The sequence below is a fragment of the Cervus canadensis genome, chromosome 5 (genome assembly GCF_019320065.1).
Source record: "Cervus canadensis isolate Bull #8, Minnesota chromosome 5, ASM1932006v1, whole genome shotgun sequence".
Lineage (NCBI taxonomy): Eukaryota > Metazoa > Chordata > Mammalia > Artiodactyla > Cervidae > Cervus > Cervus canadensis.
The window spans coordinates 36,677,508-36,704,570 of NC_057390.1; the positions used below are offsets into that span (position 1 = coordinate 36,677,508).

At 35.9% G+C, this 27,063-nt stretch overlaps 1 protein-coding gene across 2 annotated transcripts in view; it reads right to left on the reverse strand.

The window, feature by feature from the left end:
- The window catches only part of PPP4R3B (protein phosphatase 4 regulatory subunit 3B), a 48,991-nt gene extending 22,300 nt beyond the window's left edge, over positions 1-26,691 (reverse strand). Inside the window, exons 1-7 of one of the 2 annotated variants that reach the window (XM_043468598.1) lie at positions 26,217-26,691; positions 24,857-24,912; positions 14,190-14,288; positions 8,690-9,313; positions 5,872-5,949; positions 4,650-4,766; positions 3,085-3,201 (exon numbers count right to left, since the gene is read on the reverse strand). In XM_043468598.1, the coding sequence (XP_043324533.1) occupies positions 3,085-3,201; positions 4,650-4,766; positions 5,872-5,949; positions 8,690-9,313; positions 14,190-14,288; positions 24,857-24,912; positions 26,217-26,358 (1,233 nt within the window). In that variant the 5' untranslated portion in view covers positions 26,359-26,691. The remainder of the gene's footprint in view (positions 1-3,084; positions 3,202-4,649; positions 4,767-5,871; positions 5,950-8,689; positions 9,314-14,189; positions 14,289-24,856; positions 24,913-26,216) is intronic. The other variant, XM_043468599.1, reaches the window with a different exon arrangement.
- Between the last annotated feature and the right edge of the window lie 372 nt (positions 26,692-27,063).

The following is a 27,063-nucleotide window of genomic DNA, read 5'->3' on the forward strand; positions in this document are numbered from 1 at the left end:
CTGAGACAATGAACAAATAATTCCTAATACAATGAATGATTTAACATTCATCAATGAGCTAAAAGAATTACCAGCACTCTAAGTTAGTTGTCTGTAAAACAGGCTTCCCTTGTGGCTCAGCTGATGAAGAGTCCGCCTGCGATGCGGGAGATCTGGGTTCCATCCCTGGGTTGGGAAGATCCCCTGGAGAAGGGAGAGGCTACCCACTCCAGTATTCTGGCCTAGAGAATTCCATGGACTATACAGTCCATGGGGTTTCAAAGAGTTGGACACGACTGAGTGACTTTCACTTTCACTGTCTGTAAAACAGGCTTCATTTTCTTAGCAAACTTGATAAACAGGAGGAACAGCTAAATTAAAGGACCAAGCCTGTAACAGCAGTACAGCTAATAACTAGCTAGGTAAGCAGCCTTATTTTAACTCTTCCATGCTCTTTTCTCCAATGGAACTAAAATTCAGCAGTCATTAAAGTCAGACCACTCTCAAAATTCAAGCCAGCATTTCTAACTGCATGGTAAAGTTCTTTCCTGGCATGAAAACAAATCTAATTTTCCTTAATCTGCTTCTCCAACAACGGCATTCATCACACTAGAAAACTCATGATCAAGCAACTTATAGCGAAATAATGGAGATTTAAGACAAATGACAGGAAAATTACTTCTTCAGATGTCACACTATGACTTGATCTGAAAAATAAGCCATTATAGAGTAACCACAGTGACATTTTTCCAGCGATAGGTCACCAAAATCTATTCTTGAGAATACTCTCTTAAATTTGTAGTCTTAGGAGAGGCCTAGTAACTCCTATCCCATTAATGTTGCTTTACTACCATGGTCTCTGAGTTTTACATCTCTTTGTATTATCAGAGAAGCTTTGCAATTAGAACCTTCAATTCAGAACCAACTTCCAAATGTCACCACTATTTACTTGCAATATTCTGGAGACTAAGCCAGGGGTGATTCAACAACCAAACTACCTGGCTGGATGTTCACTTTGTAAATAGTTTTACAATAGAACATTTACTGGAACACAGCCACACCTATTCATTTTCAAACCATCTATAGATGGTTCATACTAAAGAGGAAGAGTTGAGTAGCTGCAACAGAGACTAAAGGACCCACCAAATCTTATTTACCTTTTGGCCCTTTAAGAAAAGTCTGCCATCCTTCATCTAAATAGCATGAGTGATATTAATTACAGCTTCTGCGAGATACTTCAAAGCCTTGGTATAATAATTTCTAAATCAAGTTTTAGAGGAATAATACTTCTGTTGGTTTTATCACATTCCAACGTCATAGTATTCTTAGAAAACACATACTTTTGTTTTTAAAGTACATTTAAGTGGGTTTAAGAATTTTTCAATTCTTAAATAATTAGCCACAAAGGAAAATAATTAGCAACAGAAGGAAAGTTCTAGGTATCTACATATGGAATTAGGTATTATCCAGATAATTGGCTGGCCTCCCTATTTTCTGATTGGGAAACAAAGAACATACTTTATTCCATTGCTTCCAAGGTTTCTTAAAAACTTTTTAAGATGCTGAGATATATTTTATCATCTACAGCTTTTTATAGTCACTGTTAGTCAAGTGGCAACCATGACAAAGTTACATGACAGATTTGCACTGACACTTTCTGATAAGATCAAGAAAATATTAGAATCTGTGCAGAAATCTGTATATAGAAATAATGACTATAGGAAAAATGTTAACATTTCCTTGTGTCTTAACACATTTTAATCCTGTAATCCATGTTGCTAAAACCAAATCTGCTCTATAGTACTAGAAAGAAAAGTTTGAATGTTGTGTGTTTATTTTGAGAGCACACTGAATACAGAGGTAAGTTATTTCTTCAATGTTACCACCAATTTAATATAGAATTCAGCATTTAGACTCTTTAATTCTGGAAATTAAAGAAAAAATAATTTATCTTCATTTGTGGGCTAACTTATTTTGATGTAAACAGAAATTTTAAATGGAAATTGTAAGACTTCAGAAAATTCAGGGAAATGAAAGACTTTGAAGACTGTGACTACAAGAAAAAGAGAAATTAAAAAGGGACTTTTCAATGTTAAAAATGAGTAACTGCTTCTCCATCAGTTAAATGTAAACAAGGAAATATTTCTAATGAAAACATAAATAAAAGATTTAAAAGTTAAGAATTCTAAGTTACTAGGTTTGAGAGATTTTATGATGAGTGCTCATAATCCCATGCATCACTGAGGATGAAGTAACAGACGTGTTTGTTTCAAAGTTATCTTTTGTAAAAATAACACTAAGATGATATCAACAGTGACATGGTAAACCAATTAACCAACTATTTCTTTAGTCAGATTTAGCACCATTTAAACTTTAAAATATACTTAATACAAAATATTTATTCTATTTCTTTCCTACCAGCTGAACAATAGCATTAGTCCTGATTCTAAAAACTGCCTTTAAAAAAATTGGAAATATCTAACAAAAATGAATGCAAAAATCTAAACAGACATTAAGAAGTTAAAAATAAAACATAAAAAACTAGTTTTAATTCAACAGTAACAAAAACATAAATGAATCAAATTAGCATTGGGAATCTAGACCTTTAAGAAGGAACATAATGATATTTTAGTTATTTTCTACTTAACACTAACATATATTTAATATAAGGGTACTTCGTTATGAATATATGTTCATTTTGTCTTTAAAATAGTTTAAGGGGAAAGTTTAGTATTTTTGTAGTGGAAAGCACAACATAGGTTTCATTATTAAACGTTTATCCCCACAGACAAAATAACGTTTATCCCCACAGACAAAATAACAGACACATCTGAACAAGCAAAAGCAACTTCTAAGTTATACTAGAAAAGTGCTTGACCTACTAGATTCATTAAATCTATCTCAATACTAGTTTGAATGTTTTTTTTTTTTTAACAATAAACACAGCAACTGCTATATATTCTGGGCTTGCCAAAGTCACAACTAATTAGAAATCCAATTATTCTTTATAAAAGATTAAAATTATGGTTATATTCCTTTTCTCTCAACAGTCTGCAGACATTAGTCTATAGGTAATTCACGCAGAACCAAAACAGTACCACTTACGTCATCACTCTGCTGGGCTTCTTGCATTACAAATTCTCGGACCATGGATGGACTAAACTCTACTAGATAAGAAAATATATCTGTTGCAGCCGACCTGACTTGCAAATCGTCCATGCCCTGATAAAAGGAGAATCAGATTACTTGGAGAATGTTGACCCCTCTTTTTCTCCCAGATTTATGTCAAACATATTTTTGGATTTAGACATGGTACTAGAATCAAAATACATACCTCTCTCATCATTTTCTTTTACAAATACTAAAAACTTCAGGCAGCTTAATGATTAGTGTCGACCAGGTGTGTGTGTGTGTGTGTTTTTTAACCACCGCAAAGATAAACATTCATAGAATTCAAATAAAAGAATGAGCATAGGATTATAAAGCACTGCTTTATAAATGCTGCAAAAAATTTAGGGGGTGGGAAGGAGGATTTTTGATTTAAATAAATGCAAAAATGTGAATGATGTCTCTCAGATAAGGCTTCAAAACTTTCTAGAATCTGTATTTAGCCCTGGATTTGCCAGTTTACACCTGAGTAACTGAGTCTCTCTTTTACTCTCTTAATAGAGGATGCTTTTGAAAACAATCTGGGTATTTTCATTCTTTTCCATAACTTAGTTTTCTAAGGTAGTGATCCTGAATGATTTCTCCCCATTAAGTAGTACCTAAAGGACATATAATTCATAAGTTAGAAATCTCCAGGTTTTTCTGAAAACATTCCCTAAGTTTGCAATTCTCAAAGTGTGGCCCAGGGAATCCTGGGGAGGGGTCTAACGACTCCAAAAGGGGGTTATAACACCTTTTTGAAAAGTGCACTAGAGTAGAACTATTTTCATAATACTTATGAAAATAAGTATTAAGGCATTACTGGCCTTTTTCACTTCCAGTCTCTCAGAAGTCTAGTGGAGTTTTCCAGAGGCTATAAGGTTTTATATTGTAACAGATTAAATGCAAAAGCTGCTATGAGAATCTACCTATCTTCTATTAAGCCAGACATCAAAGAGACTGGCCAAAAAAGTGAAACAATGCCACTTGTCTCACCAAAATTGTTTTGTTTTGGAAAAATTATATGTTCATAAAAGTTATTTATGTTAACTATAATGGGTTATTATTGAATGAGTTAATACTTAAAAATCTTCTGTTAATTTCTCATACAATAAATGCCATTGGATAGTTCATACAAACAGAAGTGTGAAAATCACTCCCTCTACCCCATATTGCAGCACAAGCCCCCTTGGTCATCTTCCCTCCCCCTACTCACTGGTCTAAAAAGGAAAGGAACTTTATTAGTTTCTATGAAACAGACTTACCTTTGTTATAGAAGAGATAATAGTCTTGTAAAAACATGCGGGATTTTTACTCACTTGAAGTCATAGTATATGAATCACACATTAATATTATAAATTTAAGTTAATAAAAATCTGAAGATGATTCACTACCAAGTGAATTACAACTTAAATTAAAACATTCAACATGCATTACTATAATAAATTATTTCCCATCCACAATATAAAACTATTACAAATTTGCAATTTTTTCAAAAACATGAAATGAAACTATATAATTACCATTACAATTTCAAGAGCAGGAAGAATCCCCAACTTTGCCAGAGTTTTGAAAAATGCGTCTCTGTTTTGAGGTTGTAATGTCTGAGAAAACGCACAAAATTCCTTGAAAAAATTAACCTGTAATGTTAGAAAGTACAGTGAGAAGCCGACACACATTAAAAGAAATCTTGGGGCAAACTGTAATGTGAATTACCAGTGTGGAATTAAACCTTCTCAAGGACCTGAAAACCCAGTTACCATTTTTTATAGCATGGTTTCTATGTTCTTTAGGTTATGAGAAGCCAGGATATCCTGACTTCAAATCAGCTAATTCATCTCTGGTGTAGTTGTTTATTAATAGCATATTTAGTTTTCTCATTTATAAAATTATCCCTTTACACCAGGAAACCTCTAATTTTCTTTCAGGACTTCTTTAGCATCTGACTATAAAGTTTAAAAAAATGGTAAACTGTTGGTAAACAGCAGTCAGCATTCTCTTTCCCCTAAGCATGGTTTATATCTCAAAAACCTAACTATCAACACATTTGAAATAAAAGCATCTCTAAGAACCAAATTATTTATCATTCATTATTCAAGAAGGATTCTCCCTTTTTATTTTTAAAATTTATTTATTTTTAATTAAAGGATAAGTGCTTTACAATATTGTGTTGGTTTCTGCCAGGATTCTCCCTATCTGTTAAAAAAAAAAAAAAGGCATCTCAATAATGTTTCTACAACCACAAAAATATATGAATTCGTAGTTCTGTCCTAACACAATCCATATGCCTGACTTTATAATTTATAAGGCACATATTCCCTCACTGGGGGGAAAAACTAAATATCTCTAAAAGCTTCTAAGATAAATAAAATAATAAGTTTTAGAAATTTTGAGAATAATCATTGTATAGTATAGTTTAAATATAGTTGACCCTTGACAATACAGGGGTTGGGGAACCCACTCTCCACCAAGTCAAACACTTGCATGTAACTTTATAGCAGGCCCTCCATATCTATTGCTCCACATCTAACCCTGGACCGTGTAGTACTGTAGTATTTACTATTGAAAAAAAAATCTGTGTCTAGATGGACTCGTATAGTTCAAACGTGTGTTGCTCAAGGGTCATCTGTTCCTTTCATACTAATTATAAACATCTTCCTCTTAAATTAACAAGCTCAATTTTAAAAGCTATGTATGCTGAAAAGTAAGTGCTCTTTAAGGGTGTGAATTTCAATAATAACTTACCAATTCACGTCGTTTATCATCATCTGTGGCCTCATCTGTTAATTGTGCAAAAACTTCAGACAAAAATTTTTCATCTTCCTACATGAGAAGAAATATTATATGAAATATTAACAAAAGTATAAAGTTATACTCACTTATCTGATTTTACAAATTACAGTAAAAGTAGATGAAAACCTACTAGCAGTTTCACTACAAACTTAAAATTCCAGTATATTCATGTTATAAGGTTCAAAACTTGACAATACCTTTCAATATTAGCTAGACATATATTACTACCTCATTTACATTTAATCAGAAACCCCTAAAGAACTCTTTGAAAAACAAAAATTTGATGTTCTAAAGGGCATGCATAAAAACTCTATTTACCTTAACTGAGTTCTAGCTCCTGTTCAGGGTCTGTTTATTTATACTTAATTTAAACATAATTCAAACAAGTTTGAAGATTTCATTATTAGTCCATAGTGGATTAGAATAATGGGAGTTACAAATTCAGCAATAAAGAACACTGAACTCTGGTAGCAGTAAGATTATAAATGCTAACAGTGATTATCTTTTGGTAATGGATTTTGAGTGATTTTCTTCTTTATTCATCTGTATTTTCCAATTTTCTAGAATAAGTATGAACAATTAAATTACAAAGGAAAAAACTGACATGAATATTGAAATTCACTTTAGAGAAAATTTTCATCAAAATCTGCTGAAAGTTATGCTTTAAGCTTTAGTAATCTTTAAAATTCACTTTTATGAAATATAATTCAAATATCAAAAGAACATAACCTAAAAATACCTGTAACAGTGGTAACTGCATGGTTGATAGTCAAAGTCAAACCATGACACATTAAGGATATAGCCAGTATGTTGCGTACAAGTCACTTCACAGTGTGACTCTTTGTGACTGCATGAACCGGGGCCTGCCAGACTCCTTTGTCCATTGAATTCTCCAGGCAACAATACCAAAGTGGTCTGCCATGCCCTCCTCCAGGGGATCTTCAGACTCGGGGATTGAACCCGGGTCTTTTATGTCTCTTGCACTTGCTGGCAGGTTCTTTACCACTAGCTAATATACCTGCCCCTTTTCTTACTGTGAATCCCCCATGAAGAGGTATCAGTCCCTTAAAGCCTTTCTGAAACAAGGTAGAGCATATATGAAAAAATGAATGAAAAGCACTAGGTATGACTATGGAAAATATAATATGCTCTCCCAATAAATATCCTTTGGTGCTACTCAAAGACACATCATTGACAAATAACCCCTTTCACTGACTCAGAAGTGTTCCTTTTGTTATTTTGTAGATTCCCTTCGGATCTTACGTATGGAGGTCTGAATCATCCACCTTCTGAGAGAATTTAACTGTATAAATCACATACGCTTCAAATCATTTATCTCTCTCAATATTTTAGATTTTAGTGAATAAGTACACATTTATCTCAACTTACCACCTTTTATAAATTTTTCTCTTCCTGCATTGCTCCCAGATTAAACCCTTCTTTCCTGTCTAAAGATTTTTAACTATTTTTAGAATGTTTTCATTGGAAAATAGTTCCAGTTCTTTGATAAATGCAATTTCCCATTTAAATTCTTCTTATAGGATTCATTATTTGTGTGCTGACAGCTAAAGCTCCAAAAGGATTAGAGAAGCAATTTCAAGTACTACAGTCTGCTAGGAGAATGCTTTCTGATTCCTAGCATCTTTTCCCCCTAATCTCTATTACTCTTTAAAAAAAAATTCTTTATTTGGCCGCGCTGGGTCTTAGCTGTGGCATGAGCACTCTTAATTGTGTCTTGTGGGATCTAGCTCCCCGACCAGGGATTGAATTCGGGTCCCCTACGTTGGGAGTACAGAGTTTTACCCACTGGACCACCAGGGAAGCCCCTGTTATTCTTGATAATATTCTACAAAAGCACTCTGCTCTGATATATATATTAAGGGAGCTACTGATTGACAGCTTAAAGCCTATCATAAATACAGCTGGGAAATCTCCACCTAAATTCCTGCTTCTTTAAGCATTAATAATTAAACTAGTTTCCTTAGATCATTTCAGTTTTTCTTTACCATTTCACTTTAAGAGCTTTTAATAAATCATAATTATCTAAGTCAAACTGTGCATGTCTACTACTTTAGGTAACAAAACTAAGGGGAAAAGAGGAGCTGCTCCTATAAAGTCTGAAATCAAACTTTTTTCTCTGCAATGATGTAAAAATGGGCACACGCACAAAACCAAAATGCCAAACCCAGGGCTTGTTCACCATTAGAGGTACAAACTTGTTATACAATTCAAGGAAACAGAATAAAATCAGTCAGTTTCAGTCCTGGCCGCATATCTGAATTATTTGGGAAGCTTTAAGCACACACACTCACACATACCCACAATACTAATTAGGTCTCACAAAATGGCATAAAAGGTATTTTAAAAATAAGCTGCTTCTGTCTAAGATGAAAAAGTTCAGGAAATGGACAGTGGTGATGGCTGCATAGCACTGTCAATGTACTCATTGCTATGAACTGTACACTTAAAAATTATTAAAATTCTGAATTTTATGTCACATATACTGTATGACAATGTTTTAAATGCAAAAAATGAAAAGTTAAAAAAACAACAACCCAGCTGCTTGACAGGAGATTCAGAAATATAAAAGATCACATTAAGAAATGATTCTTCAGAAAACTATGAGATAAAGCCCTGTTTTCTATGTTTGATAGTACATTTAAAGTAAACAAAATAAATATTTAAAAAAGAAGGAACAAACACCAGCTTAACTATTAGGGTGACTACATATTTGAAAACAGAATTGTTAAGAACACCTTAGTTTACTTACCTGCAACATGCTGACTATTTCAACTTTGTTGAAGAAAATAAAAGACGTAAGAGTAGAAAGAAAATTCTCTTCAAAAACTGATGGTGTAGGCAAAATGATGTCCTGAATGTACTGTACCCTGTAAGTCTGATGTATTTTCTGCCTTAGTTCAGAGTCTGTTATTGGTATAACTTCCTTAAACTTTGCAGTTTTGGTCAAGAATTCTCGGTGCCTTTTTGGCTGAGCCAAAGCAGGGTCATATTCAAGACATCCCACGACATCCATGATACACTCATCAGAAAACATAACCTCAAACAGAGTTGCCTTATTTAGGAATAAGATTCCTCTAATAATTTCATACAAATGGTGTAAGCCTTCAGTGTTTTCCAGGTTCTCACAAGCTTGGAATAGCTGCAGTAGTTTTTTAATATAGCCTTCATTTTCCAAGGCCAGAGCCAGCTTTTCCCTACGGATAGGTGAGGAGAGAACTGAGGTAACCAAGTCAGCAATCTCTTCAAGTTTATTGAGTTCACATGTGGGTAGGTCAATCAGATGACTGGTTTCAGGCATTTCTTCAAATCGTTCTTCTTCTGATTCATCAATAAGGTCCTGTGTGACTTCCACTGATGGATCCTTACCTTGAACCTAAAAATATACAGGTACAGCTGGTTACCTTAAAATACAAAAGAATTCAAAATTTCGGAAACCAAATCACTCACCACTGAATTTAAGTAAACATACCTTTTAAGGAATTAATCCTAATTAATCCTAATTGTTAATTAAAAGTAAAGTGTAGAGGGGGAACTACTACTAGCTTACAGTCAGTTATTTGAGTCTTCAGTTACTGACTGCAGATGATTTCACTTCTAAGTTTCCCAACTTATAACTTGAGGTTAATTCTGATACCTAATAACCTGAATGTTTCAGATAATGTGGAGTGAACTTGCAGAAATTAACTCTTCTCTCAGTCCCCAAAATTATCATGTATAACAAAGCACCACCTCACTGGCTTAACAAGGACACTATTGAGTTCAAACCAAATTAAAACCCAACTCCTTGTCTATTCAAGAATAAGAAAATAAGATTTCCTCAAAATACTTTTGGAAAAACATTTGCTTTTGCTCTAAGTCTGAAACTAAGAAACAGACAAATAAAAAAAATCTATTATTTTAAAAACTGGCATTCATTTAACATCTGTGATAAAACCTCCAAAGGTACTAACATCTAGATAAAAATTACACCATAATGAATAAAGAACTACTGTATGATTCAGGTTGACTGCTTTATGATTGAAGAAAAGCAAGGCTAACAAATTTTCTAATGAATTACTCTAAAGGAGAAAGTTTAGAATTTGACTTTTCATAAATTTTTCTAATTCCTAATCCAATTGTGCAATAATCCTCTATTCTCTACCTTAAAACATCCTGAATATCCTAAACAAAGTTCCACAAATCTCCAAATTCACCAAAGCAACACATGAAAAAAGATCTAAGAACTTAAAGAGAAAAAAGCAGACGGATATAATAAGGCCTGTGTATTTTTTTCCCTAGACGAATGACAGTATTTCTTTTACTTCTCAGTTTTCAACAGAATATCTGGGCCTAGGGAGGATGACACATAAATTTAAGAGACACTATAAGCAACAAGGTCATAAGAACAGTTCAGATAAAATGTCTTGGAAACTCAGAGGAAGGAAAATTCCTTCCAGCTCTTGGGGTTGGGGTGAGCAAAGAATATAAGGAAGGGATCATAAAAGCCAAGGCATCTGAGATTTTAAGTAGACCTTCAAAGACATGTAAGATTCAGAGGGAGAAAAAGGTACTCAAAGTGCAAGGGGAAAGAGCACAGAGCCAGAGAAATCAAAGTACAGGGCATGCACATGGCAAACAGCAAAACTGGAAATGCAGAGTGAATGAAACCAGATCATGGAAAGTCAAGCTAAAACATCTGTATTGTTCAAGGGAGTGAATGTGCAGCACTTTAGAGAGTTGACCTGGCATCAGCTACATGAGATAAATTTGAAAATATAGGTAAAATAGGTTGTTATTCCAAAGGCTAAATGAACAACTGAATTTGTATTGTGATGATGGGGCAGATGAGGAATAGCTACAAAAAAGAAAAGGAATCGCAATGACCCTACAGTTTTAAACTTGTCATTAGGAAGATCATGGCTTCTTTAACAAACTGATTTGAGTTTGAGGTGTTTGAATATCCAGCTGACAACTAAACCTGTGGGTCTACTGTTGTTGTTTAGTTACTAAGTCATGTCTGTCTCTTTTGTGATCCCATGGACTGTAGTCCGCCAAGCTCCTCTGTCCATGGGATTTTCCAGGCAACAATATTGGAGTGGGTTGCCATTTCCTTCTTCAGGGGATCTTCATGACCCAGTGACTGAACCTGCGTCTCCTGCTTGGCAAGCGGATTCTTAATAATTGAACCATGTGGGAAGCCCATGGGCCTACTACTCTGGAAAAATATGACAGAAGATAGATATCTGGTATTAGGTAATGGTTAAGGCCAGAAGACTCTAGCAGTAACCAGAGAAAAGAGAGATGAAGCTTGAGGGGAAGGAAGAAGAAACAGAGGTTACAAAGAACAAAAAAGAGGACACCAGAGGAGTTAACTTACACTTCAAATGAACATGGTTTGTATAAGTTTAAGAATAAACTTTTGTATAAGTTTGTATAAGTTTAAGAATAAAAGCACAGCTCTGGAACCATTAACTTGGTTATCACGAGTTCATTTCTTTGTTATCTAGTATTAACCCTGACAAGCTTCCTCAATTCTCTTCTAAACATAACTCTGATCTATCAGTTGCACACAAACCCAAGTGTCTATTTGGATGTCAATAGTGCTGTCCACCGGGCTTCCCTAGTAGGACAGGTGGTAAAGCATCTGCCTGCAGTGCAGGAGACCTGGGTTCGGTCCCTGGGTCAGGAAGATCCCCTGGAGAAGGAAATGGCAACCCACTCCAGTATTCTTGCCTGGAGAATCCCATGCACAGAAGAGCCTGGTGGGCTACAATCCATGGGTTTGCAGAGTCAGACATGACTGAGTGAGTAACACACACAGGGCTGTCCACCAGGTATTTCTGGTTCTGTGTCTTGTGGCACATGAGTTCATTGATTCAGCGAAGCTACACGGAGCTATGTGACTTGCTTTGGCCAATAAAATGTCAACAAAAGTGCCATGTGTAACTTTTGGAAAGAGATTTTAAAAACCAGTGCCCCTGATTCGTCACTTTTCTTTCCCACTTTGCAATAACTTTGGAAATATTAAAGTGAATTCTCTTATCAACTTGGGTCCCTGAGTGACTCTGCTAAGCAAAGTTCCTTCCTCTCCAATATTGGTCAAACAGCATTAAGGAAAGAAAACCAAGCTTTTGCTGTGATAAGCCACTGAAATTTCATGATTTTGTTACTGCAACATAAACTGTCCTTAACATTCTTAAAGTCAGTCAACTTTATGCTGAAAAGGTTCATGGTAAGTCCACATTATCAATAGGATTCTCAATGAAAATTTATATTTCCCACACACCAATCACAGTCATCAGTGCCTTATAGTTACTGCTTTAAATTTTTTTCCTTTTCATCTGTCAAACACTATTTCTCCTTTAAGTCTCACAAAGGAGATCTTTTTCTCCAAGAGCCCACTGAGTATTCACCTTCCTCCAACATTCTTCTTTTCCATCTCACAACTTATATCTTCATTCACTTCCTTCATCTGTTTCAAAGAAAATGTCCCTACCATTTTCTAAGGTTAAAAGTTCATATGTACTTCTGACCATGCTTTCCAAGAGCTCAACATATTATCAATTATTTGAGCTCTGGGTTTTTATAATTTCTTTCTTCCCAATGATTCCTTCTGTTCTATCATTTATTATTACCCTTAAGATACTTAGTGCTCCTTGAGCTATCAATCTTTTTCAGAGAGGAATTCTATTTTCTCATTATAAGGAGTTAAGAAACAACCAAGAAATGTGTTTTTTATCGAAACTGTTCTTTCAAAGTCAGGAATGACCTCCCAGAACTAAAACATAATGTATGGTTCTGTAGAATACCACACAGTAGCTGGGAGCAGTAAACTAAATGTATACTCAGAAACACGGATAGATCTTAAAAGTATAGTACTGAGTTGTGTAGTAAAAAATTAACCTTGGGAGACCAGCAGAGTGGCCAAACATAACATTCCTTTCAAAGGTGGAAAAGTTTGGGTAAAAATCAATGACAAATAGGGAGGAGAAATGATAACAGAGTGCCAAGTAATGAATAAATAGGTAACGTAAAGAGAGAAATCAAGTATTAACATGGATGCCTTAAAAAAAGCTCAGAGTAAGAGATGGTATTCTCTTAGCTCAATTATAACAGATGTCCTGGAAGCCTGAAGCTATATATTTACCAAGTCTACCACTGCTCCTGGGACTCAAAAAATTTGAATGGAAGTCTGTAGGTCAACCAGACAGAACTGACACCACTCTGGGAGACACTGCCATACAGTATGATGAACTGGACTAATTATTAATGACTGAGTGGGATTCTACTGGTTTGGCCAAAGAAGCTTGTTCTTTCTGTAACATCTTCTGGAAAAAACAGAAATAACTTGGCCAACCCAATAGTAATATGCCAGTATCCACTTGGACTCTTACTTTTCAGATTATATCTACTACCACACATGGTACAACACTGCTACTCTTGATCCAACTACCTTAAGTACATAAGCCTTATGATAATACTGATACTGGTGATCAAATGTATTGGAAAACTGAAGTAAAGCTCCTTAGCATGTAATGTCAATAGAAAATGACTGACATGAAGAATAAATGGACTTACTAGCTGTTAACCATCAGCTAATCTCTATACTAAAGAGTTCTGTAAGAGTTGACTGTAAGGTATTAAAACAAATTACAGTAGATGGAGGAGGGAAATGATCAGTCAAAATAGTGCAAAAAAGTAAATAATGGCTTTACAGGACAGAATAGTTTTTTCTTTACATCTATCCCTAGCCCAGACTGGCTCTCCAAATGTTAGGCATATTCATACTGATACTACTGCTCTGTCACATATATGCTACACTAAATGCAGATGCTAAGGCAAATATGATCATTTTGCTGTAAAAGTCTCAGTCAAGGGCCAAAGGGTGATCTTTGCAGTAAAGGACTACTATTGCCTCAAGAAAGGTGTGGACCTTGTCTAATTCCCGAGATGTAACCCTTAAGCACTCTGAATATCCTTTCTATTAGGAGTGGTTTTGTTTACCTGGGGGCCTTATGCTATGCCAGATATATCATGCACATACATGTGTGGCTAACTGTAAGGTTTATGGTGGAGATCTTGGGTCACACAGTATCAGTTCAACATCTGGGAGCGCTGGAAACTAGAGTCAGCCACATGGGCAGTCAGCCTTCTTATATGTTTGTTTTCTGTTTTATCTCTCCACATTCTAACATACCTCTTTTAGATAAAATGAAAAAAAAAAAAAATCAAGAATGCATGCAAGTTGAATATTATTAAAATAACCTTACCTGACAAATTTTTTCCCAGATTTCATCACAGCCAGCTTTTTCCTGGAAACTTAGTGCCAGATCATAGTTTTCAGCTTCTGACCAAACAATTAATGTATCCTGTTTAAAAATAAAGATTTCTGTGTCATCACACCAGAATAACTACAAAGTATAAATAAAAATCAAGTGGACAGGAAACAGCAAAGCAACGCCCTCAGATAAGTGCAATTAATGGGCACTCAACTGATACCATATAACTGAATTTTGTTATCCTTTGTAACTTTAGTATTATACTGGCAAAGAAATCATAGCTTTGACACTGAAAGTGTCAGTGAGCAATTTTCTGACACAAAAAGTATTAAGATGTTAGCAGGCTCATGTGACCAAGATAACGTTTAATCAAAAGTCTAGCACTCTTGGACAAAGTATAGTATACACATTCAGATGTCTTTAATTATCTCTCTCCCAAAGGTTATGCTTTCGGGGAAAAACTGTCAACTCCCTTATTAAAAACTAAAGTTTGGTTTTAAATTAAAACACAAGTATAACACTAAAATCATTATGAGAACCTAAATGAAATGGGCTTTTGAAGGATACATAATAATGGAAGTTTAATATGGCTAAAACTTTGAATTTCAAAAAAATGCAACTTGAGCCTATTCCAATTATCAAAACTATAATTTATGAAAACATATTTATTAATTATTCAGTTAACCAGTATTTATAAATATTATAGCCTGATATTAAAAAATATACAATTAAAAGTGAGCCCCAAATTAATAAAGACAAAATTTTCAAAATGAAAACATTTCAGTACTTTGGTAGCTCTTACAAAAAAGTAAAAAATATCTTTTAATGAATCTAGGACTCAGATTAACACTTATTTGTTGTATAACCAGGTAAAAAGAACACTGAAAATCTGTCTTCTGGCTTCTTATTGGCCATGCTTCTTGCAAGGGATTATTTTCCATTGTGCTTGTGTGCTAAGTTGCTTCAGCCATGTCCGACTCTTTGCCCACCAGGCTCCTCTGTCCATGGGACCTATAGCCCACCAGGTTCCTCTGTCCATGGGATTCTCCAGGCAAGAACACTGGAGTGGGTTGCCATGCCTCCTCCAAAGGATCTTCCCGACCCAGGGACTGAACCCGTGTCTCTTTTGTCTCCTGCACTGGCACAAGAGTTCTTTACCGTTAGCACCACCTGGAAAGCCCCTTTATTTAAGCAGGCCACTCTTTGATTTAAAAACCTTTAGTTGCTCCCATTATGTACAGAAGAGGTTTGATTTCAAAAGATTTCATTTTTAAAAAATCAAGAGAGCTCGTTTTATAATCAAAATTTTACTAAGAATCATTAAAAAAATGATAAAAACAAAGCTATTCTGGTTAAAGCACTAGGGCACCTGCAGAGGGTCCATGTTCTTTCCTCTGTTCCTGAGTTTCTTAGAGATCAACAGAAAAACAGCTTCAGAAATAGTGATCTCCAAACTTTTAAAAACTGTGTGCCTCAAATTACTTACGTATTATTTAAGGAATATAATATTAGTAGAGCCATACATACTTTATAAAACATTAATTTCATACTAAAACAGAAATTAAAAGGCTTATATAATGCTTAAAAAGATAAGCCATATTTTAAAAATATTTAAACTGTAATGGCTCCATATTATTACTAAGAATTTTAAGACCCAATATAGTTAGGGCATAGTATATCCACAAATGACAGGAGATACAAATCCATATTTAATGCCATCCTTTTAGTAATTCTGAATTTGGGGGGGAGGGATAACTTTTTATATTATCTATTTTAATCATTGTTTTGGCTTTGTCACTTGGCCAACAGACAGATTACACTAAGAGTGTAAATCAGTTCGACTACTATCTTGTTCACTTGCACTGTTGTTCCTGTCTTCAACCCATTTTAAGACACATGCACATTTGTTAGGATTATGTTAGTTGAAAAATAACTGTAAATATTTATCTGCATATACAGGCTATAGCAACTCATAATAGGTGGGGAACAGTCTTCATGGAAATGTTACTCTTCTCTCAGAAAAGTGAAAATTGCTCAATCATGTCTGACTCTGCAAACCCATTCTCCAGGCCAGAATACTGGAGGGGGTAGCCTTTCCCTTCTCCAGGAGATCTTCTCAGCCCAGGGATCAAACCCAGGTCTCCTGCACTGCAGGCGGATTCTTTACCAGCTGAGCCACCAGGGAAGCCCGAGAATACTGGAGTGGGTAGCCTATCCTAACCCAGGAATTGAACCAGGGTCTCCTGGTGGATTCTTTAAAAGTTGAGCTACCAGGGAATCCCCTTCTTCAGAATACCATGCTTATTTTTGATTCTTCACCATGTGACTTCATTAAATATTAGCAAAATTCAACTTTTGATAAACAGGTTTCTTCTCCAATGATTCATACTGTGCATTCCAATTTGGTGATCACTAGTATAGCAGAATGAATGAAATTCAAAACCCTTTCTTTATCCAGGTATTCAACACCCCTTCCATTTTGGTTCCAATCTATCTTCCAAGAAAAGTCCAAACAAGCAGCAAAGTCTGAATTAAAATGATGCAGTATCTTTCTTCTTAGCCATTTTCTTCTTTCTTTCCCATCCTTAACAGTAAGCTCTTATCCATAAGCCAATCAAAATCCCAGAAACTAAATAGGATTTATATTCAGAATTGTTTTCAATGCAAAGGGGACTGACCTCAGGAAATGGTAAAAAAATATAGATTCCCATGCTTCTCCCCTGGATACAGGTCTGGAGTAAGTCCAAGAATCCTTATTTTTAACAAGGATCTCAGGTAATTCTTTGGATAAGTCAAATTTGAGAACATGACCTAAGTATATCACGAGTTGGTTAATAGAGAAAAGGGAAATGCTGTCAGAGTAGACACCTTCCATCTCTATGTTGTTGTTATTCAGTCAAATGACAAAATCCATTTTTCCTTCTCTCTCTCCTCCATATCTTACTGTCTCAGTTAAAAAGTACCTGTTAAGGACTGTTTAGAACTGTTTATTCCAAGGGTCAAAGTTGCTAGATAAGGGAACATATATAAAAAGCTGGCACAAGAATATTTATACCAGAATGAAGTGTGAAATGGCACAGTTTCTTACATACCAAAAAGCCTAAATTGAGTCAAGCCCAATTTTTCATAGCAGTTTGTTTTCAATTACTGTCCTTTGAGATCTTTCATTTTTTCCCTAATCAGTGTGTGGCACACGTATATTTGGGATGTTATTAATGTCTCTGTTTAAATCAAGGAAAGCATAGTTTTCCTCTATTAACTAAAACACTTAATCACCACTATATCCCTATGGAAGTCAGATTTAAAATGAGCTTTAAAATTATATCTGGTCTGATTGTGTAAAAAGAAAGAAGAAGAAAAAATAAAGGTGATTATGTTCAAGCCCAGCATGGGTGTAAGACATGAGTGAGAGAAACCTGACAATTTAGCCTCTACTAAATCAGGTTTTCACAATGTAGTTTTATTATGAGAAATAGTTATTTTCAATCTTATATATTAAAAACACATTCTTGAGCCAAATACTGTTTAAATCAGAGGTTCTTAATCCAGAGTCTACAGACACTTTAAAATTTTATCTAAAACCTGATACATAACATCTTTTTTGGGGAAAGGGTCTCCAATTTTTATATATTCGCCAAGAAATCCATGACACATTTTTAAAGGGTCTAACAAACCAATGAATTATGTTTCAGTTCTCTTCCTTGGTACTGATTCACTTCATTAACATGAATATAATCTACTCATAAAATATTTGAGATCCTACTGCTTGCCAGACTAACCCTATCTTTGCTCCCAATGACTTTGACAAAATCGATACAGGAGGAGCCAAAGTTTTTGAAAAGGAATATTAATTTTTCCTTAAAAAGGAAAACAGATTATTAGATTTACAGAATTCAACTTACAGGTTCAAAATCAATGTGAAGCCTGAAATCAGTGAGATTAACCAGAAAATGCAGCATGTAACTCTCTGTTGTTGTTTAGTCACTAATTCCTGTCCAACTCTTTTGTGACTCCATGGACTGTAGTCTGGCTCCTCTGTGCAGGATTTCCAGGCAGAAATACTGGAGTGGGTTGCCATTTCCTTCTCCAGGGGATCTTCCTGACCCAGGGATTGAACCTGCATCCTTGCTATGGCTGGTGGATTCTTAACCACTGAGTCACTCGGGAAGCCCCTGCAGTTTGTAACAATAGTTGGCCTAAATGCTTTCTGAGATAGATTTTTAAACCTATGCATGGTATTACATACAGTATGGTATAACATATAGTCCAAGACAGACATGATGATACTACTTACAGTAGTAGTGTCTTATTGTCTCAAAATCTGATATATTTGGGTACAATGGGAATAACCCTGAACTAGATCGAGGACCTGGCAGCACCACCCACAGTTTCACTGTCCACTATTTTGATGACTTTCAGCAAAGTACTTAACTTTTTTGATTGTCTTTCTTTACTGGAAAAGAGGAAAATGCAGCCTACATAAGGATTATTATAAGATGACCATGAATACAGTTATCTTACTGTGCTTATGTGTGCTTACTGTGCTAAAGCAATTTTCATATATTAATTCAAAACTATTACATGAGTCAGGTAGTATCTCCATTTAAAAATTGAGGTTCAGAGAAAATTTGCTCAAAATCATAAAGATAGAAATAATGGAATTAAAAACAGTTAAAGAGTATCCATGAAACTCTAAACCCATGTCTCTATCACTATGCCCCACGAGAAATGTGAACAAATTCTAAGAGACGGCAAAATAAACTTGCTTCCCAATTGTCTCTCCTGTGGCATTATAAGAAACAAGTGCAGTGAAAGAGTTAGTTGCTCAGTTGTGTCCGACTCTCTGTGACCCCAGGGACTGGGGCCTGCCAGGCTCCTCTGTCCACCGAATTCTCCAGGGAAGAATACTGGAGTGGGTTGCCATTTCCTTCTCCAGAGGATCTTCCCAAACCAGGTATTGAACCTGTATATCTGGCATTGCCAGCAGCTTCTTCGAGCCACCAGTGAAGAAAGGAAATAAAAGAAATAAAAAGGACCCTAAATAAGAAAGACCTCTCCATATGATATCCAGATTCCTCCTTGTTTCCACTCCAGACCACTACCCAATCACTCTGCCTCATGTTTCGTACCTAATCATTCATGTCCTCTACTCATGCACTCGATTGACAGTTCAAAGTGCAGACTGGATTCTACTCATTACAAATTCATGCAGCTATTTTAATGCAGCATTCAAAATTTTATCAACCTCTTTCCCTCTCACATACTCATTAGTCCATTCCTCATAATGGTTCTTAGCCTAAACCTCAACATCTTCAATTTTATTGGATTATTTTGCCAATTCAGAGATAGATACAGTAAGATTATTTTCATTTCTATCTTCATTTCAGTGGACATTCTTCTAACCAAAATGTAGAATATTCTCAGTCTTTCTCTTGAAACGATATGAAACAGCATTTGATGCCTGATTGGCCCTTCTTTCCTTACCAGTTATATTTTCCCTTGGTTTGAAGACAATGTATTTTCCTGATGCTCTATTCTTTCCAGTTGCTTATTCTTTCTTCTTCATGTATCTTCCTTATTCCTGATTACCAAACATCTAATCCTGCAGTATGCCCTGTCAATTCTATCTTCACATGTATCTCACATCTAACCAACCCTCCTCTTCCCATCTCTACTCCATTACCCTAACTGGATTCACCGTTCTCTCTAGCCTACTAGACTCTGCTGTGCTCTCTCAACCAGTCTCCAATTTATTGCTTGTCTTCAGTTCTACAGACTGATGTTACTATTTTGGATCATGTCATTTCTATGCTGAAAACTCTTCAAGAGCTTTCAACCGCACTTTAAAAATCCAAATTACTCATAGTAACCAAACCACAAATAGCTCTCAGACAAGTATTATTGGATGAATGAGTAAATGTAGACAGTTTAGCAAGACTTAGCCTTAAGCTCTGTTCTTTTCTCTATACCTACTCTCTCAAAGGCAATCTCCTCTTGTAGCTAAAAATAACGTTCAATGATTCGCTAATCAGAATCTCCTACACCAAACTCTCACTCTCTCTCTAGTCTCAGGTGTTCAACTTTCAGACCTATTCATTTTACTCACGTCAGAGCCTAAATGAAAATAAGGCACAGAACAAAATGCAGTTTGTTACCACTTATGCCAATAAAAGGGAGAATTTTATGTAGATGATTGCATGCGATTTGTTTACATATGCATAAAACCTCTAGCAAGATATACAAGAAACTGGTAACACTGGTGGCCTCTAGTAAACGAAACTGTATGGACAGAATCCAGAGTAGGAAAGACTTCACAGATACTTTCTTATTTTTAACAACATGAATGTATTACCTATTCAAAATAAAAAACATTAAAAAAAAAAAGCACATAAACATATGAAAAATGTAAACCTGCTTTCAACTTCCCAGTTTCTGGAAAGAACCATCATTTTCACGGCTCCAAAACTCAACACTACTAGTAACCTTTGATTCCCTTCAAAAAAAAAAATTTTTTTTGTGGTAAAAATTTTTTAATTGGAGGATAATTACTTTAAAATGTTGTGCTGATTTCTGCCGTACAAAAATGTGAATCAGTTCTCTTCCATATTTAATCATTACTCAAATTTTCCAGCACTTTCTTGAAAATATACTGAAGTTCTGTTTCTTCTTTTCCAATTCACTTACTACACTTGAACAGACTTTCATTTTCTTGATCTTAATTACTGCAAAGGTCTTGCTACCTAAAGCTCTTCTGTTTCCCTCCTTATCCCCAATCCAATATTCATACCATCGCCACATTGGGTTCCTAAACAGAGTGTTACTTTCATGTTAGGCTCCTACTCAAGAACCTATAATGGCTCCCTTTTGTTTAGCAAACCAAGCTCTCAAATAAGAAACCTCGGCTGCAGAGAGCTTAATACCACCTCTTGTGTCAGGTGTCCTCTTTCCTTCCCTATCACAGTTCCTTCAGCAGACACCACCAAGGAGTGAAGATTTTCTCAATGATTCTGGCTCAAATCAGTCTCTCCTTCCTCTTATTTTCTACCGCTTACGTTTCTGGAATAAAGTTACTTTTCATAGTATTTTGTGTTGGTGCATACCTGCTGTATAACCTCAGTTAAAAAACTCAAAACTTTCTGTACCTTAGTTGCCTTTTCTGTGAAATGCTTTCATGGGCTCTCAAGGAGGACTGGGTTAAAGCATTTTATTAGCTATTTTATTTAATTCTGTAATTGTTTCACTTGTTGTGTCTTGTCTCCCAGTAAGACCCAGGACGAAGACTTCTTTATACATCTCTCCTAAACCCAATTAACACAAAATTATGTTCTATATACAAAGTATACACCCTATAAGTCTGCTTCTGATTTAGTCCAGATCAAGTGAAACTGATTCTAAATAACTTATAATTTTGACACAGGTATCAGGTACTATATTTTGTGTCACACTGTATAATCATTGTCATTTCCTTCTAATGTGTTTAAACACTTTACAAGTTTATGTGCTACTTAAGGTTAAGTATATCTTCTTCCCATTAATTACTTCACTATTGCCCATAGTAAGCAAAGAAAGTGACATGAATCAGTGATTTCTTATTGAGTCTTTTGACATTAAACTCAACTCATTCTAACTCGTTTTGAGCCCATAATTCAGTACTTAGCTCATTTTAGAACTGTAATGTTAAAAGAATGTTAAATATTCCTTTCTGGATTTAATCAATGTACTTTAATGTAGCAAAATATGCTATAACTACGAATGTCTCATTAACTCACTGAAGGTATTTCTCTTTTAATTAAAAAATCCACTAATGGAGGACTTCCCTGGTGGTCTCGTGGTTAAAATTCCACACTTGTAACACAGGGAGCATGGGTTTGATCCCTGGTCAGAGAACTAAGATCCCACATGCCACAAAGCATAGCCAAAAACATAAAAATACCAAAAATTCCCACTAGTGATCAATATTATTTCATGTAAATTTTGGAAATAAGGGGCTTCCCACGTGGTGGTAAAGAGCCTGCCTGCCAACGCAGGAGATATTAAGAGACACGGGTTCGATCCCTGGGTTGGGAAGATTCCCTGGAGGAGGGCACAGCAACCCACTCCAGTATTCTTGCCTGGAGAATCCAATGGACAGGAGAAGCCGGGCAGGCTACAGTCCATGGGGTTGCAGAGAGTCGGACACGACTGAAGCGACTTAGCAAGCACACAATTTTCTAGGCTAATTTATTGAATACTCAAATGATTACATTTTAAAAAAAAAGATAATTCTAATGAACATAGAAAAATATTAACGTGCTTGGAAATCCCAATTTGTGTAACCTGGTAAAAAGGCAAACAAAACAAGATCTGGTGAAACAAACATACATAACATAACCCTCATATAGTTCTTTGATTTCTATTAGAAAAGTATAGTTAATTTAAACAAATATAATCAAACAACTGACCCCACCTACATAGGTTTTTCAGTCTTATAAACAAAGCTTTTCCAGAGTATTCTTACTGCTGAAGAGTTCGTAAGCTTTATTAGTAAAAGTACTAAATTATTAGTACTTTAATGTTATTTAGTAAAATTATTAAATTTTCAATGAGGGAAAATATTTTTTAAAAAGTCCTAATTGTATATTATTTAAGTGTGATTAATTACAAAAACTACTCCCATGGTGGCATTAAAAAATTTTTTTTTAAGATCTCTCTCCTGCATTATTTAAATTTTTTAGCAGAGTAACAGGACTCACAAAATTATGTCCCAAAGTTTCTAAAAATATTCACAGAACCACTGTGTAATTCGGAACTAATGATGATGGACTATTTTATACACAAACCTCCACCATAAGGGGATCTTTCCAGTTAAAACAACTAAAGGATTTTGTATACAATTTGAGAAGACTCCATAATATAACTAATTTGTAGGGAGTCATGCTTAAGAAAACAGTTCCTGAGAATTTTATATTTATGCAGGTGGAAAAGAAAATGATCACAAAATATTAGTATGTATTTCCCCACGAAGCAAGCAAACAAAAAAACAAACTCAAAGTGGCTATCTGGTATGAGTCAGTATAAAGACAGGGAATAACCATCTGAATAGCTGACTTGAAATATCTTCAGGGTTCAACACAGAACAAATGTTTGAGTCTCTATCAAAAAAACATATCGTATTTTATAAGCAGAAAAAAACCCTATTACTTGAATATTAAAAATTCAAAAGTATTTCAAATTACTGATTAAGAATATGTTGTATACACAAAATAATTGTTTAACAGTAAGACTTTTACTAACAATGCACTGTGCAATAGACATATAATTTCATTTCTCCAACTGTAAAGTATTTGTTTCTGAGCATCAAAATTTTCACTGATCTTGAACAGAGTAGGCACTGATGATATAAATATAATGATCTTTTCCTTCAAGTTATTTATTTTTTCCTTTAAAAACCTCTGCCATATTCACTTTACACACTGCACACACACATAAAATACACTGGAAAATTATCTTTTCCTCCAAAAATCTCTGCCATATTCACTTGACACATCAAACACACTAAAAATTAGTAATAATCCAAATTTCTAACAACAGGTGTATATCATACAGTGTTTTTAAAAAAAGCCCAACTAGATCTACATTGTTAACATCAACAAATCTTCAAAATAGCGCTGGGTGAAAAATGAAAGCTGCAGAGTACATGTAAGAATAGAAGATCAACTGTGCAAAGTTTAAAACAAACAAAAGACTACAGATTATTTATGGATACATACATATGCAGAAAAGGTATAAAAGCATGTACAGAAATAATACACATCAATTTCAGAATAGTGGTTACCCATAGGGAGGATGGAGAATGGATAGAATGAAATGGGTACAAAGAGAGTTTTAATTCTATCCACAATGTTCAACACTACAAAAAGATTTGAAACAGATATGGTAAAATGTTAACATTGTTAAATTTGGAGGGGTTACACAGACGCTCATTATATTATTCTCTGTACTTTTCAATTTTGAAATTTTTCATAATAAAAAAGAAAACATTCACAGAATAAAGGAAAGTTGAATCACTGCTGCCATTTCCAGATTAGATAATTAGGCACACTAATACACAACACAGATTTTCTTTTCCCAGATAAGACAATAAATATTAACAGAAAACATTACATAATAAGCAGTGTACACTTTCATAAAATATCCATTGGTTATTATATTAAAAATATACAACAATTAAAGAACAGGATGTTAGTGCTTCTATTTCAAAAGCTTTACCTCTGTATGAGTCAAAGGATCTACCTTCACACCACACACAGGCTTTCCCTGCTTTAAAGAGTACCCCTATGAATTTTCTTCTATGCCATTTCCTTTAACTGTGACTGAGAATAAAAAGCTTAGTGTACAGTGTATAGAAGATACCTGGCTAGCTGCAGACTAATGAACACATTGTATTCTGCTAAAAACTAACAGTGGCTCAATTCAAAGATAATAAATTACTGCCAGTACAAAAGCTTTCACTTTTCAGTTTGAAACTTTTAATCTGCAAGGAAAATACAGAGTATGTAACTTTGTTTACCAAACAAATGTTTTTTTTCTTGTCAGGAAAGCTTTCCCATTCTTTGTCTGATTAATACTTCCTTGATCACAGATGAAGTCTTTCAAATTAAAGATAAACAACTACTTGCCTGCTGTTTTTGATATGCAGTATTTGGATTTATCTTTGATTCCAAGAGTAGTGATCCTGAAAGTTAAAAAAATAATATTTATAAGTTTCAACTCATAAAACCCTGAATAAAACATCAGAATACACATTAAAAAAACAACTTTTTTTCTTCCCCCAGCAAGACATCTGAAGTAATCAAATTTATTCCAGTTTACATTTTTCTCTCAAGATCTGGACTTTGCATGAGAACGTATCATTCTATCCCCATAATACTCTTAAGGGAAAAAAAAAATCCATCTAAGACCAGCATTCAGACCAAGAATATACAGAGACTAGATGACTTATAGTTTTATTGAAAGGAAAAATTTTAAGGTCTAAATGACCACCTGAAACCAAATTCTTTTTAACAAAGTTATTTTTATTGCGTTTCCAGTTTAACAAATAAATTACAAAGTACCACAACAGGAATCTAAATACTTTGCACACAAATTACAGAACTGCATTTATCCTTTTCTCTTTAAGAACAAAAGGCCACCTCATGTAAAAATAAATGTCTATGATTACTTTTAAAAAAAAGTGCAAGAGTACAAGATGAGTCGAAAATAAACCGAAGACTCTTATTCTTTTATCTGCACGTTATCAGCTGCTCAAATCCAGCGATCAGATTACAGTGAGGAAGGTGTTTTCATTAAGGCTGTACATTTTATCATTTAAAAATATTTCACATAAGACTCGTACAATAAATCAAGGAATACAAGTTTACAGTCTGGTCTGCTGTCCTAACTTGTTTAAGTTGTAAAGTATTCACTTGTTCAGAGCACCCTCTACAAAGATAGCCTGGAGGGATCCCAGACTGAAGACGTATGTGCTTGTGACTGCATGTATCGTGGCAACAATCTGCAATAACCCCAGGAAAAAGGCGTCTTTTGGTTTTCCCCAGCACCTGTCGACTGTAGCAACTGGAGCTTGTTAGTAAAATCAGTTTTAAAAAAAAGAAAGTAAAGTTTCACTAAATTTTTTGTACCAGAGATATAATGTGTAAGAAATAAAGGGGGACGGGGACGGTCAGAAGGAGAGCACTAAATTGTTTTTCATTACTTCCTCCCTTCCCTCCCACACTCTCCCCGCTTCGGTAAGAGGCCAGACTGCAGAGGTACAGCTCGTGTTTAATAAGGCTGGCAAGAGGAGAAACAGAGGCTCGGCGTCCGACTGAGGGTAAATCCCGACAAAGTAGTTTGATTTTACCTTACTGAAGTGAAGACACAAAAGCAAGGCGCTGTTCCAAGCGGCTGGCAGTAACAGTACTCGGCTCAGGGCCTAAACCCCAGGCTGTGCCCAAACCGGAGGCATTGTCCCCTATCCTACGGTTCCAATAACCTTACCGTCGGACTCTGCCCGAACCAGCAGCGACATCCCCTTGAGCTCCTCCACATAGGTAGAGGAGACGTGCCCGGTGCCTCGGTCGTCCCATTGCCGGTCTTCGTTCAGGGTATAGACCTTCACTCGCCGCCGCGTATCCGACATGGTGACTGCTGTCCCCACAGTTCCAGCCGCCGCCTCCTGGCTCACCTCCTTTTCGCCCCTCACTCTTGAGAGACGGTAACGGCGGTGGCGGCAGTAGCGGCGGCGGCGGCGGCTCCGGAGAGGCCCGAGTTCACCATGGCTTCCAGGTTCAGCCGCGGGAAAAGGGCAACAGGAGCCACTGAGACCTTGCCGCCCAGATTCCCAGTTACTTCTCACTTCACCCCCGAACGCACCCACCCTCCCCACCCTTTACCCCCCAGAGCTCGCTCGCTCTCCCGCCGCCGCCGCCGCCGCCGCGGTAACTACTAAAGACCCGCCATCTTGTAACCCGATTCTCTCTGCCTTTCTCTTCCTCCTCCAGCAGGTTCGCACGGGCTGTCCTAGCAGGGGCTACGGCGGCCGACGAGTCCAACGTGTGACGCCTCCGTTTCTGCACGCGCTAGCCCGGTCGGCCGTGCTCAGTATTCTCGCGAGGCGGGGTAGTGGAGCGAGGTGGGTGGGTCTAAGTGCGACTTCCTCCTCTCTTGGCTCCGCCTGCAGGAGTGGGCTCTCAGCTAGGTGGGCGGTTCTCGCGAGCTCCGGGTCTCCGCTAGTGCCGCGAGACTCTTCTCGACTGGCGGCGAGAGCGGAGTTGTGGTTTCGGCTTCGTGCGGTTTGTTGGGGCTGCGCCCGGCGTGTGAGGAGCCGTGGGATCCAGCTCTGTGG